Genomic DNA, 16,615 nt, shown 5'->3' with positions numbered 1-16,615 from the left:
AAAGCTGGCGGCACTGCACCTGTACCTACATGGGCGCACAAAGCATCATGGGACGATGAGCTATTTGGTGCAGGACAGTAGGTTTTTTTTCATGAACACAGAGTGGCATTACAAAGATTTAGGGCGCGCTCCACGCGCAGACGACTTCGGCGTAATAGTAGTGCGCAAAACCATAGTAGCGAGAACGCAACCGCACACGACGCCAATAAAAGGTTTTTGTTTTCCGAAATGCTGTAGAAAAAACTTTTAAATTGTTGAAGCGACAACATTTTTTCAAAAACATATTTCTTTTTAAAAGTGCGCCTGTTAAGCACGAAATACTGGCTTTTATGGTCTGCAATGCTTGGCCAATAGGTGAGCAAGTCATCGCTTATTTCGGGCAAACTTTGCATTTACATGCTTTTCTGCTCGTTTGTTGCAATTTATAGACAGGATATTGAATGTTAGGACATTCTTGATTATTGAACAACGTTTGTTTTTTTTATTATTTTTTGCAAAAGTTGTAGTTCTGCAGTCGGTAGCTCTCCGCCCCATGATGCTTAGAGCGCCCATGATGGCACAGGTGGTCTCGAGGAAGCTCCATGCAAACTCCCATAGGCCGCCGCGCATCCGCATAACACCACGGCGGCGCCTGATGGCGGCACGTTCCAGTCAGCTGCCTGCGCGCCTGCCGCGTCGGGACCAATCAGCGGGCATGTTGTGGTACCCCGCGCAAGCGGATCACGGTAACGGTTCGTGGATCGTGATGTGCTATAACTCTCTATTGACTAGGGGCCAATCTGCGCTCGCGCAAGACGTAAATTACATAAAAAAACATACTGCCGAGTTTAATTGGCCGCTTGGAAACTTTAAGAACTCCCCACGATCGCGTTCATGCTACCTCCCTGCACATTCACCTGTGATTAGCAATTGTGGCGGTTCAACGAGTAAAATAAAAATTCGCGTCATGTTTGTTCTCTTTCATGATTTGTTCTCACTCTCTACCTTCAGTGATCGTTTTTCAACCGTGGTCGCCTCGTTTATGGTTCGCATGGTGCGTAGTATTCGCACGGTCTGCAAACCCGAGATGTCACCCGACCTCGGTGAAAGTACCATATGAGGTACTTGATGTTATATCTGACCGCCGGGCAATCATTTGTTTGCTGCGGTGCTTAGTTGCTCCGGAACACGCGAAAAAAATAACACAAGTATATGTCCGGAAAAATGCTGATGATGTTGGCGTTCTTGATGTCTTTGATCACTTTTATTCAGAATTTGCAACAATGTACGCCGATCCGTCGGTATCATGTGACGAACTATGGTTGACGTTTAAGTATAAAGTGGAACATTTTATCTCACTTAATGTTTCCACACGAGTAAAAACTGCAAACAAATTTAATCCTTCGATAACTCCGGACATTATACATACAAAAGCGCAAGCTGTTCACAACTGACGAAACTTAAACGATGGAAACCGTCGACAACATACACTGAACACATTCGCAAACTCTCAAATGATCTAAAGCAAGCAATTAGGGCTTCAAAACACAAATGTACAAATGTTACTTTTAGCAACTTTATCAAAACCGCTCCCCCAAAATTTTGGAGATATCTGAACTTTTGAAATCACAAAGCCATGTACCTGCGCATGAGGCATTTGAGATAGCTGATGACTTCAATCTGTATTTTAAATCGGTTTTCACGCTTGACGACAAATTCTGTGCCTCATCTAGATTCCCAAATACGTGAATGTAGCCTAAACCTGCCCGAACTAACACTAAATGAATCAGGAATCTTGCTCTTTTAATTATTCTTGACGAGAAAAATCTACTGGCCCAGATAATATTCCGAATACGTTCTTCAAGAGATACGCAGAGTGGGCATCGAAATATTTGCTCCTTGTTTAAATGAAATCCCTAGAAAGCGCAGAAGTGTAGAAAGACTGGAAAATCGCTAAGGTTGTCTCTGTTCATAAATATGGAGGGAGTACAAATGTATCTAAACATCGCCCTGTTGCGCTCACGTGTGTTGCATCCAATATATTTGAACATATCATTCTTAAGCACATCGTAAAATTCCTCAGAGAAAAGAATCTACCGAGTTGTAACCAGCACGGCTTTAGGAAAGGTCTATCAACTACAACTCAACTGCTGGAAACGATCCACGATCTCGCTTCCGCACTGGACAAACGCAGCCAGGTCGATGTCTTATTTCTTGATTTTTCAAAAGCGTTCGATCGCGTGTCAAACCCAAAATTGATGTTTAAACTTCAAAACTTCCTTGAATGTAATAAAACTACAAACTGGATACAAAATTATCTTTCAGACCGTTACCAGTATGCGCAATATGACGGCCATGCGTCGCACCATGTCAAAGTAATATCTGGCGTACCTCAAGGAACGGTATTAGCACCCATAATATTTCTACTTTACATCAACGATCTGACATTCAATTTCAACGCAACAGTCCGAATGTTCGCAGACGATTGCATTCTTTATAAAGAAAAAGTCCCACGAGGACCAAGTCACAATAAACAATGCAATCGGTCGAATAGCAAAATGGGGTCGAGAGTGGCAGATGACCCTGAATCTTGAGAAATCAGTGGCGCATGACATTATCAAGAAAAAAGAACCCGCTCGTTTTCTCGCATGAAGTCAAAAATAAACCCCTTAAAATAAGTCCAAAAAGACAAATACCTCGGTGTTGTCATCTCCTCTGACCCCAAACGGGATAAACATGTAGAATATATATCGTCCAAAGCACTTTCCGCACTCTTTTGTCTTAAGCGATCAATACCGTCTGCCTCTCCCGACACCAAGCTACTGGCATACCGTCCTCTCGTCATTCCTGTGCTCGAGCACAACATCCTGTGTTGGTTTCCGCACACACAGAAATGCACAAATAGGATAGAAAGCGTTCAGCGGAAAGTAGTAAGGTTTATTTTTAACAATTATAAACGTAGCGACTGCCCAATTGAACTCTTAAACAAGGCAAATCTCTCCACTATTAGTAACCGTGCCCGAACCTCGCGCCTTACATTCGTCTTTCTCCTCTTAAACGGTGCTATAAAAATAGATTCTGATCTCTACTTAGTTGTTTCATCAAAACGCAACACGAGAACGAAACACTCACAGCACTTAACAGAGTATAGATTTAATACTGACACCTTTCGTTGTTAATTTTCCCCGCAAGCGATTAGGGAATGGAATATGTTACCTGGAAATGTTGTTAACTCTGAATCTCTGAGCAGTTTTCTTTGTAACCTGTCATAATTGTTCATTTGAAATTTTTAGTCAGGCATTGCACGTGCTTTTTTCTGAAGCAATCTTTTTCCACACTGCGATTTATATTGTGTTACTTAATATTGCGTCATGTATTTTGAAACTGCCTCCCATGATTATCCCTTTTACAATAATATTTTAGTTGTGTGAAAATTCTTTGTGGTGTTTTTTTCTATTGTGACGTACCTAAAAAGAAAACCAACCTGTCCTCATTCCTGCAAAAGCCTCGAAAGAGGATATCAGTATGTTCCAAATAAAAAAAAGTCCGCTTTTAAAGAAAAACGCAGTTGCGAAAAGCCGAGGGGGACGACGCAAAGCCATATTTTGAGTAGCTCACTGCTTCTGTGTGCCTCCAGGATAGAGCAGCTATCGACAAGCAGGTGGCGGCTAAAAAGAATGCATTGCACAAGTGTGCCTGCTCGCGCCTCTCTAGAAATTAGCGATCTCTAGACCTTTAAAATGCGCCTAAATGCATCCTGCCAATTCAATATTATCAATGGACGCATGCCTGGAACATATTTATAATCTGCGCCACACACTCATGTTGTAACTTGTTGCCTGTTGTAGTTGCCAACATTTCTATTGTTGATGTATAACTTTATGCAACGTTTCGCTGTTTACTTCCGATCGTAATAGTGCAACTGTTGCATGTCGTACATTATCACTGCTCTTCCGGTTACGGTCACTGATGATACTGATAGGATCAAATCCAATAAATAAATAATCCTTCAGGCTGGCCCCGAGTTGTGAGCACTGTACGCACTAAACCTGAATACGCCTATATTGCAGTATCAAAGGAACAAGCTGTCCTCTAGCACGCGCTCGATTTTATAAAAGAGAGGGCGCTTCTTTCTATTTAGAGTGCACTCCAGCACGACGTTCCCACGCTTGTGCCGCTTTGTACTGTGAATTCATCCTGGTTCAAGAAGCCTGAACTTTATGGCGTCTGTAGCCACTGCACATTCTGATGCTGAGCGGCAAGTGTTTTGTCTCGCTAACTACACACGGCTTTATTTGCTTTCTTACTCCTTGCTAGTGTTGCTGAAATCTGTTCATTAGTTCGTGCCTGGACTGGACCAGAACTTTCTACGGTGTACATTTGGTAGTATAGGATAGAAATCCATCCCTAGACATGCGAAGTGAGTTTGCATGGTATTTAAATGGTGCCTTGAAAAATAAAAACAGGTACGCCTTGCCAGTTAGGCACGTTTTTAGTAATTGGTCTTTTTCATAAGATTCCAGTCACTTGCCCAGAAAAAAGGGTGCATCCGCTCTACACCTGCGATGAGTGAACACTTGAAATATATGGCACAGCCGGTAGGAGGGACTAATGGAAGACAATTTTTTCGTCAAGGCCCATGTGCCCCTGGCTAACGTACCAACCGTGCTATTCCCGAGCGACAAATTCCGCAGTTTCTAATGAACTTGGATATTTAGCTTTTCAAGTTCATTGCAGTCTACAAACTATACAGGACACGACAAGCGTTGTTCACTAGAATACTCATTACAATTTGTAAACGTAACTCCTTAATGGCCAAGGGGTGCACGCGAAAGAAAAGCTTGTATTTAGCAACAAAAGCATAATTATCTACCATGAACATTGGCAATTAATTTCGCTTGCGAATATTAAGTTCATTGGTTTTTCCAAGCATTATTATTCCTGCCTTTTTAAAACCCCAGTGCAAGTCCGACGCCATTGCCTCCACACTCGAAAAATCTGCATTTTATTGTAAATAACAGGAAAAAGTTTGCATGATAAATAAATAAGGAAGATGAATGACACTGGTACATTACGCAGTCGCGAGGCGAAGAGGACGTTGTTCTACCGCTCGGCAGTAGACGACGACGACGAGGACGGTGCAGCTAGTGAGGTGAAGAAAAGAAGAAGAATAGTGCTTTGGTGACTTGGTTTTAGTGTGCCTTCTGTCTGCGGCCGGTCGCGCCTGCTGATGAGCTAACTACCGTAATCATATTGTAAACGCCTGTCGTCATCAGTGGGCGGTAAAAAATGATGCTAGATTCGCGTATTTGGGCTAAATGGGACGTAGGTGCGCTAGCTGTCTGGTTTTTACTTGGGTCCAGTGTTCACGGATGGCAGTTGTTCGGATAGTGAAAATGGGTTCATATATGACGAACTGGTCATTCTCTGCATTCAGGGATCCCTCGGAGTCTTTCTGCCACCCATGGCGCAGTGGTGCAGAGGTCAAGCGATGCGGTGGGACCTGGGTTGCTTGGACTGGTTCAAGTTGCTCTTCCCGAGCAGCCTCTCAATTGAGTTAAATGCGGGGAATGGCCACTGTAAGTGCTACCGCAGTAAAACGAAGACAGGATGTATCAGCCCGGCGGCCTAGAAAGGCTCGGAACGGCGCTCGCCTGCGGCAAACTCTTGGCGCGTGTATGCAGGCCATCAATCCTGTGGCGGGAAGATGTCGACTCTCATGCAGCGCGATTTCCTTGCTCATGCTTCCGCTGCAAAGTATGCTGTTCGGGCGCGCACGAGCAGAAGAGTAGCGCTGTACTCCGTGCTACGTATAATGCAGGAAAGACCCGTGTTTCCTCGAATGAAGCGCTCTAGCTCCTCTTCTGTGGTCACAGGTCTCGACTGACGTTTCCACATGCGGTCATGCCGTCGCTCCTCATCCGTGCTAAAGACATCAACTGTCGCTTCCGAAGGCGATCTCCTTCTCTGCGACTGCAGCAGTACTCGTGCAAGGTTCCGCCGACATCGACACCATTATAATCAGTGACAGGAAAACAGCTTGGGAAATTTTTAGAGGCGAGTCGCAATGGTCGTTCCATCTGGAGCGCCGGGTGATAGAGACGTTTCCGTGCCGGCAATTCGCGCCGGCCGACGTAGCAGGCGACACCTCGCTAGAATCACTGGCAGTTTTCCATTGACACTACACCTCGCTGACGCTTGGCGCCATTCTTGGGTACCACACGCCGGTGCGCACGCGCTGGGACCTCGGACGATGCCCTGAAAATTTCCTTCGCAACGTCTTTATTGTGGGTCACAATTTAAAAGTGTCAGGAACTTTGTCAAGCGAAGTCGACGGTATTGCGATCTATCATTGCCAAACAGGAAAGGAGAATTTTGAAGCTTGTTTAAGCAGCACGTCGTGCACTTATGCAGACCCTAGAAGTGCAGCTTTGGGCGGAAACCAGACAGACAAAACTTGCGGACAAAGAGCGGCAAAAATGTAGCCGTTAAATGCATTCCTGCATTAAAATTACGCTGGCGTGCCTCGGCCGTCCTTGCAGAGGCAGAGCGAAGCTGCGGCGAGCAGCCCGCTTACGATTCTAACGGCTGCTGCCAGGGGTATTTTCAGTGGAGATTCTATCAAAGTCACTTTAGCCCCTATAGGCGGTGCGCGGGGCATGAATCAACTATTTGCTGCTTTAAAGGATGGAGCAGATGCACGTTTTTTTGATGAGGTTCGCTGGTCACTGACAAAGGTCAACAAAATAATGACGTTTCGGGAACGCTACGGCTCCCTTGTTCACAATGAGCAACCAGCTGGACGTTCCGGGCTTTTTGTAGCGCTTACTATCGTTCTGAGGCATTTCGTGTAGATAGGGTGCAATGTGCCGTCATTCTTATTTATTGTGTTGGGTGTAGTCTGGATGCTTAATGACTGTAGATTTCGGCGGGCTGATACATTCTTTTCGATGTCACTATACCTGCTTCATCCCAGTTAATTTCATGACCAGTCTCTTGCGCATGCTACACGATTGCGTTCGTTGTCTCTTTTCCTTTTCGTACATCGTACTGATGTTCTTTTAGGCGTCTCTTGAAATCTTTCGTTTCGCCTATGTAAACTGATGAACAGTCGGCGCAGGCAATCTTTTAAACCACGCCGGGAAAATTGGCACAACGGAGCTGGTCTTTCACGTTTACAAGCTCATTTCTTATCTTGCTTGTTGGGACATGTGCAACATGGACGCCGTGCTTACGGAACATCCGCGCCAGCGCCTCGCTGATCCCTGATACATACGGGATAGCGGCTCGTTTCGGTTTCGGTGCATTAGCACTTTCGTCTTCCCGGGCAGTAGGCTTACTTGATAGAGCCCCTATTTGCGGGTTCCGAATGAAGGAAAGCGGGTAGCCGTTTCTTTTCAAATCTTTTTCCACGGTCTTCTTTTCGTGGCTTAGGGCGGCGTCTTCAAATTTCAAATTCAAATTTCAAATATTTATTTCAACATTACACCATACAGATATAATGTCGAGGATGGCAGGCAAAAAGCCTCCTGGAGGCTTGACCGGTCCTGCATCCTGGTGTACACTTGACAGAGCAGCGGTGGCAGTCAGCTCATCAGAACACAAGAAGTGAATAAAAAAAGCCCAAAACAAAACATAGAAACATTCACAAATATGTATGAAGGAGAGACAGAGATAATAAAGAAATAATAAAGACAAAAATATATTACATTTTATGCAGTATAGGAACGCATGAAGGCTTTAAAGTTTGACGGGTTCATGCTTAGAATGTCGATACCCATTTCAATTAGGGAATTCAACAACCTTGGTAAATTATTCTCAAGCATCTGTTTGCAATAATTAGTTCTGTATCTCGAAACATTCCATATTTCTGTGCGGCGTGTAGTGTAGGCAGGTACATTCTGATGCAGGTTCGCGATTTTCACTAACGTAAAATTATGTTTCCTGCTGCTATAGTAAAAATCCCGCAGAAGTCTGTATGTGTAAATGTCGTGAATCTTTCTTATATTATACTTCTCGAAGAGTGGTTCAGTGTGTTCCGTAAAGGAACGGTCTTGCAAGGAAAAATTGGAGGCCATGCTTCAGGATAAGACCACTTACTCCCGGATCCCGAAAGACCCTACTCCCAAACTGCAGACGTCTCTTCAAAAAATGCTAGCAGAAATCTTCAAGGGCCTCCCTCCGTCTATGAAACGGGTTTATTATCAGTTGCTATGTACAAACGGCTCAGCGCCCGCCATATACGGACTACCAAAGGTGCATAAACCAGGGATTACCCTGCGCCCAATAGTGGATTTTAGAAAGTCTCCTTTATACTCGTTGTCACAGTACCTTCATGGCGTTCTCTCTCAGCTGGTAGGCAAGACAGGCACAAACATCAAGAATTCATCCGACTTTATCAACAAGGTCAAAGAGGTCGCCCTAGAACACAGAGATTAGATCGTTTCCTTGAAGTCTGCTCGCGTTTTACAAGCGTGCCTGTTGATCTCGCAGTTGAGACATGTAAGCAACGTCTCGAGAATGACGCCTCGTGGCAATCGGACACCGTTCGAAGCAGCGGAACTTTGCCAACTTTTGCAGTTCTGTCCCGCCAACACATATTTTACGTACAGCGGCAACTTCTACCAACAGACCTTTGGCACAGCAATGGGGGCAGCCACCTTGGTCACAGCGGCTAACATCGCTATGGAAGCCATCGAAAGCAAAGCTTTGGCCACCTTTTAACCGCGACCGAAAGTATTTCTGAGGTATGTGGACGACTGCTTCTGCGTCATAGACCGGAAGCAAACCCGCACTTTCCTCGATCACCTTAATGCCTTTGAGCCCTCAATCAACTTTACGGTTGAGGAAGAGACCGACGGCTGCCTTCCGTCCCTCGACACCGTGGTAACCCGTACTCCGACACGTATTAGTTTTCGCGTCTACCGGAAACCGACGCATTACGGAAGGTACATAAATTTCAATTCAGCACACCCTGTCAGTCATAAGCGGTCAGTGATTGCATATCTAATCAACCGTGCCAGGGTTGCAGTGAAGTGAAGACCCCGCCCTAAACCACGAAATGAAGACCGTGGAAAAAGATTTGAAAAGAAACGGCTACCAGCTTTGTTTCATTTGGAACACGCAAAGAGTGGCTCTATCGAGTAAGCCTACTGCCTGGGAAGACGAAAGTGCTAACGCACCGAAACCGAAACGAGCCGCTATCCTGTATGCATCAGGGATCAGCGAGGCGCTGGCGCGGATGTTCCGCAAGCACGGCGTCCATATTGCACATGTCCCAACAAGCAAGATAAGAAATGAGCTTGTAAACGTGAAAGACCAGCTCCCTCGTGCCAATTTTCCCGACGTGGTTTACAAGATTGCCTGCGCCAACTATTCATCAGTTTACATAGGCGAAACGAAAGATTTCAAGAGACGCCTGGAAGAACATCAGTACGACGTACGAAAAGGAAAAGTGATAACGAACGCAATCGCGGAACATGAGCAAGAGAATGGTCATGAAATTAACTGGGATGAAGCAGATATAGTGACAACGGAAAAGAATGTATCAGCCCGCCGAAATCTCGAGTCATTAATCATCCACACTGCGTCCAACACAATAAATAAGAACGACGGCACATTGCACCCTATCTACGCGAAACGCCTCAGAACGATATTAACCGCTACAAAAAGCCCGGGACGTCCAGCTGGTTGCTCATTGTGAACAAGGGAGCCGTAGTGCTCCCGAAACGTCATTATTTTGTTGACCTTGGTCAGTGACCAGTGAACCTCATCAAATCATGATTCCTGACCAGACGGTATGCCGTCGTACCCTCGACTACATGCAAGTTTTTTCTTTTTCGAGACCAGCGATTGTGATTATATGAGAAAGGCGCATTGCTGAAAACGCGCCCATCTGAGCAGGGCAGGCCATTTTTTTTTAATCTTTGCATTTAAAGCACGTGCACATTCGTTTCGCGTCGGTTAGAGTCACTTTCTAGATCATACCTAATGTGCAGCGTTAAAAATGGGGTCCAGGCGAGCCCGGTCTGTTCGATCTCATGCAAGGTGAACATAGTCCGGCCACACTAAGCTGTGACCTAAGGAAACGAATCTGTTTGCGAAATTGAGCATGACGAGGAGCGGGACAGCATGAGAATGGCACCAAAGTTCAGGCCGCTTGAACCCCTATGAAGTCGCACTAAAAAGCGGCCACAAGCAATGTAGCGTCGTTCTGGAAGCCTACCTGTATACACCAATAAGAATTCATGGGAGTAAAAAGAGAGTAAGCTTACTCCTCTGGCGCACTCCTGTTTAGGGGCAAGGTATGCTGCCCAAGTCTCAGGGAAGATTTCGATCACTAAAACTGCGGAGCGCTTACTCTTAGCAACGAAGGGATATTCTCGCCACAAAGCATAAGAACTTAATGCATACTTAGAAATGGTAGGAGGCACCGTAGGTGTTGATGTTAGTAAATAGAAGATACTTAGAAACCGTCGTAACTGCTAAAAATTTTCATGTCTTGAAGAGAGAATTTGTTTCCGTTGCCGACCATAAATATTCCGTATTTTTAGGGACGGAAATCTAGGCCAGCGCCGGGCTGGGTACCCTGCCGCTAAATGTGAGTGCGCTATAAAACGGCTTAATCCTTTTTCACTCCCATATAGACTAACACGTACTTAGAGTGTACAGGGCTCACACATGCGAGCGCAATGAAACAGTGCGGCCAGCGTGGCAAATTATACATTTATAAACGTTGTACAGCGGAGGCGAGCGTTCATCGATAGTTTTAAAGCGACAGGTGCCGCCCGCCTACACTTCGCGGGCTTGCCCACTAGTGACGCAGCCATCGATTTGCGCAAGTAGCATTTTCATTCGTTTTGTTAGAAGCTGTAAATTTGTTCAGCATGGACCCTTTCTTCCGCGTGACCATTCTGATCGGAGCTGGCAACCGTGGTGCAGGTACGGCAGGAAAAGGGCACTGATCTTCATGACCCCGCTGCCCATCCTGGCCACTGTGGTGATCTGCTTCTCAACCAGCTTCCTCATGCTCAACATCGGCAGATTCGTGGCTTCCCTGGGCCTCGGCGGAATCCTCAACACCACGTACACCTTGTGTGCGTACATTCGCGCCTTTATGCGATACATGACGTCTCTTGCATTGCTGCAGTGCTAACCGCGTTTGCGCCAGGACTTGTTCGCACGTTGTCATACAATACTTGGAAATATTTTTTGGTGTTTAGAACCGGCCATTCAAATGAAGGACAAGAAGTCTGGACAGTTTGTACGGCTGACCACCATCTGCCGAATCTTCGGTACATTGCAGTCGGAAGTAGTTGGTGTCAGCGCACGAAGCATTTTGCAGGGAACTTTTGTGGCTAGGAATCACTCACTGCTCCCAAGGTTTCTTAGTTTTAATATATGCCGTTGAGTTACGCCGCGTTGATGTCCAGCTAAACTAGGCGTGCATCACCCCGTTAATAATGAGCCAATTCTGCCAACCGAGTGCTAATTCTTTTCACGGATTGGCTTCCTAGGCTCGTCAGGACCGACTAAGCCCCGGTAAACACCTTACCACTCATAATTAAGAGTTCGGTGCAGTTTAACCGTGTTCACTGTAGTCAACCGGTAGCTTTCCTGACCTCATATGCTGTACAGGAATCTCCAAGTTCGGCTCTGTTCCGAATTCTATATTAGCTCGTACAACTACAAATAGTTATTTATTTCAGAGGATAATGCCCTAAATATGTCTGCAGAAAATACGTTGAGAACGAGAGGCACGCCAGGCACTTTCGAGACAATACATGTTCAACCGAGAAACTCAAAAAACGAAGTTTGGGAAAGACGACCATAGTGGAGCATAGCGGTGCTTTAACTGTGGTCGCCATCTACTGCGTCTTCAGCCCCCATCTTCGCTTCTTTCGAAATATTCTAAATTTTATACTGTGGGGCTCAGTGCTCCGAAGAGACACGTGGGCAGCGAGGAACGCTGTAGTGGAGGGCACCGAATTAATTTTAACCCGTTGAAATCCGACAGTGCTGAAGAGGCTTTTAATTTTTTTGACGAAGAACAGAGAACCACACAAAACGAGCGCCTGTCCGGTGTGTTGTTGGTCAAACAAAAAAAATCCTCTTTCGCGATGTCCAATTTCAGCATGTCGTCTACCAATTTGCCCCAATATTCCGCATTTTGTCGTCAATTTTCACCACCGGTGGGTTCTTTAGCCTGCGCTGTCATCGACCTGGAGAGGACCGTTTTGTATTTGGATTCAATGGGAATAGGTCCCCATATCTGTGATCAAAACTGCGAACCTGTGGAGAGCACCAGAATGCCAAAGCATCTGAGCCACGGCGACGAGTCTGTCGAAAAATTGTTTAACACCTGGATATGTTGGTCGAGTGCGAGTGTCGATGACACATTTTGATGTAGGTTTAAACTTGCATTTTTTGTGTGCAAAACCTATTTGTTAATTTATCTATTTATTTGCATCAAAAAGTGACGTGAAATAAGTTTTGCATTGCTAATCGAGGCCTACTTAGGGCTAATTTTCTCCGTTCTTGGGAGCTGTATTATTGCGAGTGAGGAATGTGATTGCTTTTCACAGCGTCAGCGGCTGGCGAGTTAGAAGGGGGGAAAGCGGGGCATTTATTGTGAACATTTCTTTCATTAGCGTAGCAAAAACGGGCTCGGTATCGCTGAATTGTGTGCTGAAATGTTCCATATAATTGACGCATTCTCCGTTTCGGAATACACGTTCGATTCAAGTGTTTCTGAACGTAATGGTGGTGGCTCCTGAAGGGCTTTCCTGCAGAGCGGGAGGAGGGTGAGGTGGCCATAAGAGTTTGGCTACCACCGGCTTGATGACAAAGGTTTTGGGATGAATTTGAAACCTTGCAGAAGGGTGTGTGTGTTGGGGGGGGGGGGTAGTTTTTCTGAGATTTTCTTAGGACGCGAGCGACGCCGCAAAACCGCCGAAAGAGCTAGCATTAGCTTACGCTGTAAAAGAATCAGCGGCTCGCATGTGCAGAAATGAAGTTTTAGAACCCAGAGAAGCAGCGGCTGAAAAAGTGTATGCAAATTTGCTGTGTGTCTGGCGCACACGCCACAAATTTCTTTTTTTTCTTCTACTCAAAGGCATTTTCGAGCCTATTCCGGCCGACCTCCTGGCGTTGAGGAGCGCGTAAATTCAGGCAATGTGCTCAACCACTTATACCAGGAGCTTTTTTAGAAGGTGCAACCTTTCAAAAAACGGCAACTTGGTTTAGACTTATTTTAGACCTGGGGTTCTACTGGGGGCGAAGGCGAGTACCATGTGGGCGATAGGATGCTTTAATTAGTTCGCTAATTAACTAAATACGTTAGCGAACTTAGCCAATGTCCATTTTGGGGGCATGTCGTATTTGCAGAAATAGAGCTCCTCCTCCAAGCAGTTAAGCAGAGAAAAAGTAATTTTATCAACAATATTTCTGCGCACGTTAGGAGAGAAGAAGTCACACAGTCTCTGGGGCAATTAGCAACTCTGACCTATTGCGTGGCACTGCTTCAGCAAACTGAGGACCAGACCGGCGGGACTGAGCTCTGTCTTCCAATCCGTCCCCAAACGACTGCGCGGTCATTGTCGTCTGTCAGAGCTCGGCAAAGAGAGAGGCTCGCATTGAACCGCTGTGTAAGCGACGTTAACAGCTGCATTTGCTTCGGCAAAGCCTTTTATTTGCTGAACTGTGCGCAAGCACCTTGGATGCATTACACAGGCGGAAAAACCTGAGCGTGAAGCCCCCTCTGCGAGAATAATTGTTGCAAGCAATGGTTTGGCCACAGCTATAGGGGGATTTAAATTTTCTGTTTAAAGCACTTATTCCGCTCGAGGCAAAATAAATACGATACCTTGACCTGCACGCAATGTTAACGGACGAGATGGAGGTCAAAGGGACGCTTTAGTGGCTGACGACTGATTTTTGACAGCGCATGTAACGCTCAGCGCCTGATACCTTCACTAGTGAAATACTTTTTGTCAATTGCCTGCTACACTAAACCTGTATATTTAAAAACCAATTTAGCGCAAGGTAGAGACAGGTTGGGCAGATGGTTCTTGATAATCACAGTGAACAAAGGAGGGAGAAACCTCAGTGTGGTTCACAATGTTTCGACAAGAGGAGGCATCTTGTCGAAACATTCCTACCATGGTTCACTGACAGCATTCTTGTACCATTGATTATCTTCAAGAAGAAATAAAAAATTACAACTCGCGATTCTGAACACACGAACGAAGAATTGATTGTTTACCTCCCAGCAGTTCAGAAACGTGTTCAGATTTGACAGAAACACTTTATGAAGCGTTTCTTTAGTGGCAAAATTACAATTTACGGAGTCGCATGCACCCTAGGAAGCGGTATTAAAAGCACACAGAACTAATACAAGAAATGCTCAAAATGCTGTCTTTCCGCAAAACCTGCAAAAGACTGTAAGACGAAAAGCGCGAAGAAAAACACACGGACGCAAAGAAAGACGAAGGACAAGCGCTCGTCTTACAAGGCTTTACCAACTAGCCTGCACCCACACCTTAGTGTAAAAGATTCCTCTTCTTGATATTGTCCGAGTGTGTATAAAACAAATTACACATAAAAGATGCTGCCAGTAGATTTCTGACTCCTCCTTTCTTTCGTCAGTGAACACCTTTCAGTCCACCTTCCAGCAAAGGCCTCAGTGACTCACTGGGGAGGATTTCAGAGTTTCCCAACTACATCATATCTAGCTTCGCTCTTCCTTTCATGCTTCGGCTGTCCAAGCAGGAATGCGCGTCTAGCAACTATAATATTCCGAGCATTTTAGTGCTACAAGCAGCAGCTATTAAGCGTGCTACAGCGTCTCCAGTATCTATGTGGAAACGATTGCGAAACGCGGTTAATTCTTCAAGACGCCAAGAGTCCACTACAGTTTTCTAAACAGAGTTGCAGCTTCAGGGCGTTCGTAGTTTAAGAAGAAGGTTTTAGTTCTTTGCAAAATTAAGGGAAGTGCTGTTTGTTCACTTTCTTTTTTTTTTGGCTTCAGGTCCCCTTTTGGGCGCCTTAAGTGCTGTTCTTAATCCCCAAAGACCTAATATCTAGTAATCACTTACCACACAAATAACACCGCAGCGATTTTTTTTAGGCTCGTGAAGCTACGATTACGCGTCGTCTGCTATCAGCGTGAAGATTGAAGCCGCATAGGGGCACCACCGTCTGAGTGGCGATCATCATCACGGGCAGCACAAGCCAGCTGCCATGCGCGCTCGCTTCCTGACACGTGCAGCGCCCCGAGGACAACGGTCGCTCTGCGTCTGCCGAAGGTGCTGGTCTACGGAGGGTGCGTCGAGCACGGCGGCACATCTCTCGTCCACCCCGGACAGCACACACGGCGCCAGAGCCGAGCCGTGGGCCTCGTGTGCCAACGAAGGGGCCGCCAGTGCCCTGTGCTCCCACCTCCAGGAACTGGCGCGAGCCCTGCAGTCATGGCACCTCGGCCGTCTGGCAGTCACCCGCAAGAGAACCGGCGCCCTGTGTCGTCAGAGCGCCTGTGGATGAACGTTTGCCAGGCAATCTTTTTAGCTGTAGCGCAGCACCTGCACACCCAAGTCAGTCCTTTGACCCCACCACCACCGACTGCCTATCCAGCAGCCCACACGCTTCCGTCCACCACTAACCGGCCTCTGCGGCGACGAAGGCCGCCCAGCCGCTACCGAGCCAGTGCTCACCGGTCCAAGTACGTGTTTTCTCCGGATGTGTTTCCAAAGCTTGAGCGCTGTGGTCCCCATTCCTCGACTCCGAAGCTGCCGAGCAACACTTGGTTCCCGTCCCAACTTGAAGCTGCCATAGAAAGGAATGGCATAGAGCAAAAAGTTGAAATTGAAGTATCAGTCACCCTGCCCTCTTCGTCGGATAGCGAACCTGTCGCCACCTCCCCAAAGGCCTCAGAGCACGAGAATGCGCCGGAGGAACAGGCGTCTGCCAGTTCAACGCAGATGGCGTTTGTACGCATTCGCGCTCCACCATTTCCGCGACACCTTCTGGTCGCGTGGCTACATGGACGTGCCGAACTCTTCATCTACGTTGACATCCCCGGACCATGTGGAGAGCACAGCCCCGTCGACAGCGTGACGGCTGAGAACGACCCCCGGGACTAGGCTTGCAGTGGAATGCGGTGAATGTCTGAAGCTAAGATGGACAGCCATGGCAAGGTGTTTTTGTGCTCCTGGAAATAAATGGCGCCACCCAGCTCGTAATGACGCAGCAGTATGTAATGCTGAAGGGCTGCAAAGGTGCGAAAAAACATGGAGGAAAGCACACAGTTGACAGCACGTTGTCCTGCTTACTGTGCTTTTCTCCGTCGTTTCTCGCACAGTTCATCAGCTATGTACCTTGGACAACTAGCTCCAACCAGTCTTGCTGGATGTACTGCACAAGCGCAATATACGTACATGTGTGGCAGCTTTTAGCGATGGAGCCAGGGAGTTGGGCTCAATGTTTCAAAGCGATATCTATTGAAGGAATACGCGTCCATTGCGCAGTTTAATTTGGGGAAAGCGCTTGTTTGTTGTCTTTTGCAGTTCCTTCAACTACAAGGTCTTTGCTCCGAGGATGTCAGCGATTTCGCCCACTTCTGTTGTGGGGCTTGGCACTT

The 16,615-nt window shown here is 46.5% G+C and overlaps 1 protein-coding gene across 5 annotated transcripts in view; it reads left to right on the top strand.

Moving 5' to 3' along the window:
• The window catches only part of LOC144116039 (organic cation transporter protein-like), a 402,188-nt gene that overhangs the window by 149,388 nt on the left and 236,185 nt on the right, over positions 1 to 16,615 (top strand). For all 5 annotated transcript variants that reach the window (XR_013311687.1, XR_013311688.1, XM_077650703.1 and 2 more), the window contains exon 5: positions 10,921 to 11,075. Coding sequence is in view for 3 of the 5 variants with exons in the window: in XM_077650703.1 (XP_077506829.1) it covers positions 10,921 to 11,075 (155 nt within the window). In the remaining 2 variants the exon portion in view is untranslated. The remainder of the gene's footprint in view (positions 1 to 10,920; positions 11,076 to 16,615) is intronic.

The sequence above is a fragment of the Amblyomma americanum genome, chromosome 1 (genome assembly GCF_052857255.1).
Source record: "Amblyomma americanum isolate KBUSLIRL-KWMA chromosome 1, ASM5285725v1, whole genome shotgun sequence".
Classification (NCBI taxonomy): Eukaryota; Metazoa; Arthropoda; class Arachnida; order Ixodida; family Ixodidae; genus Amblyomma; species Amblyomma americanum.
The sequence above is the reverse complement of the archived record's forward strand: the minus strand, read 5'-3'. Positions and strand labels throughout refer to the sequence as shown.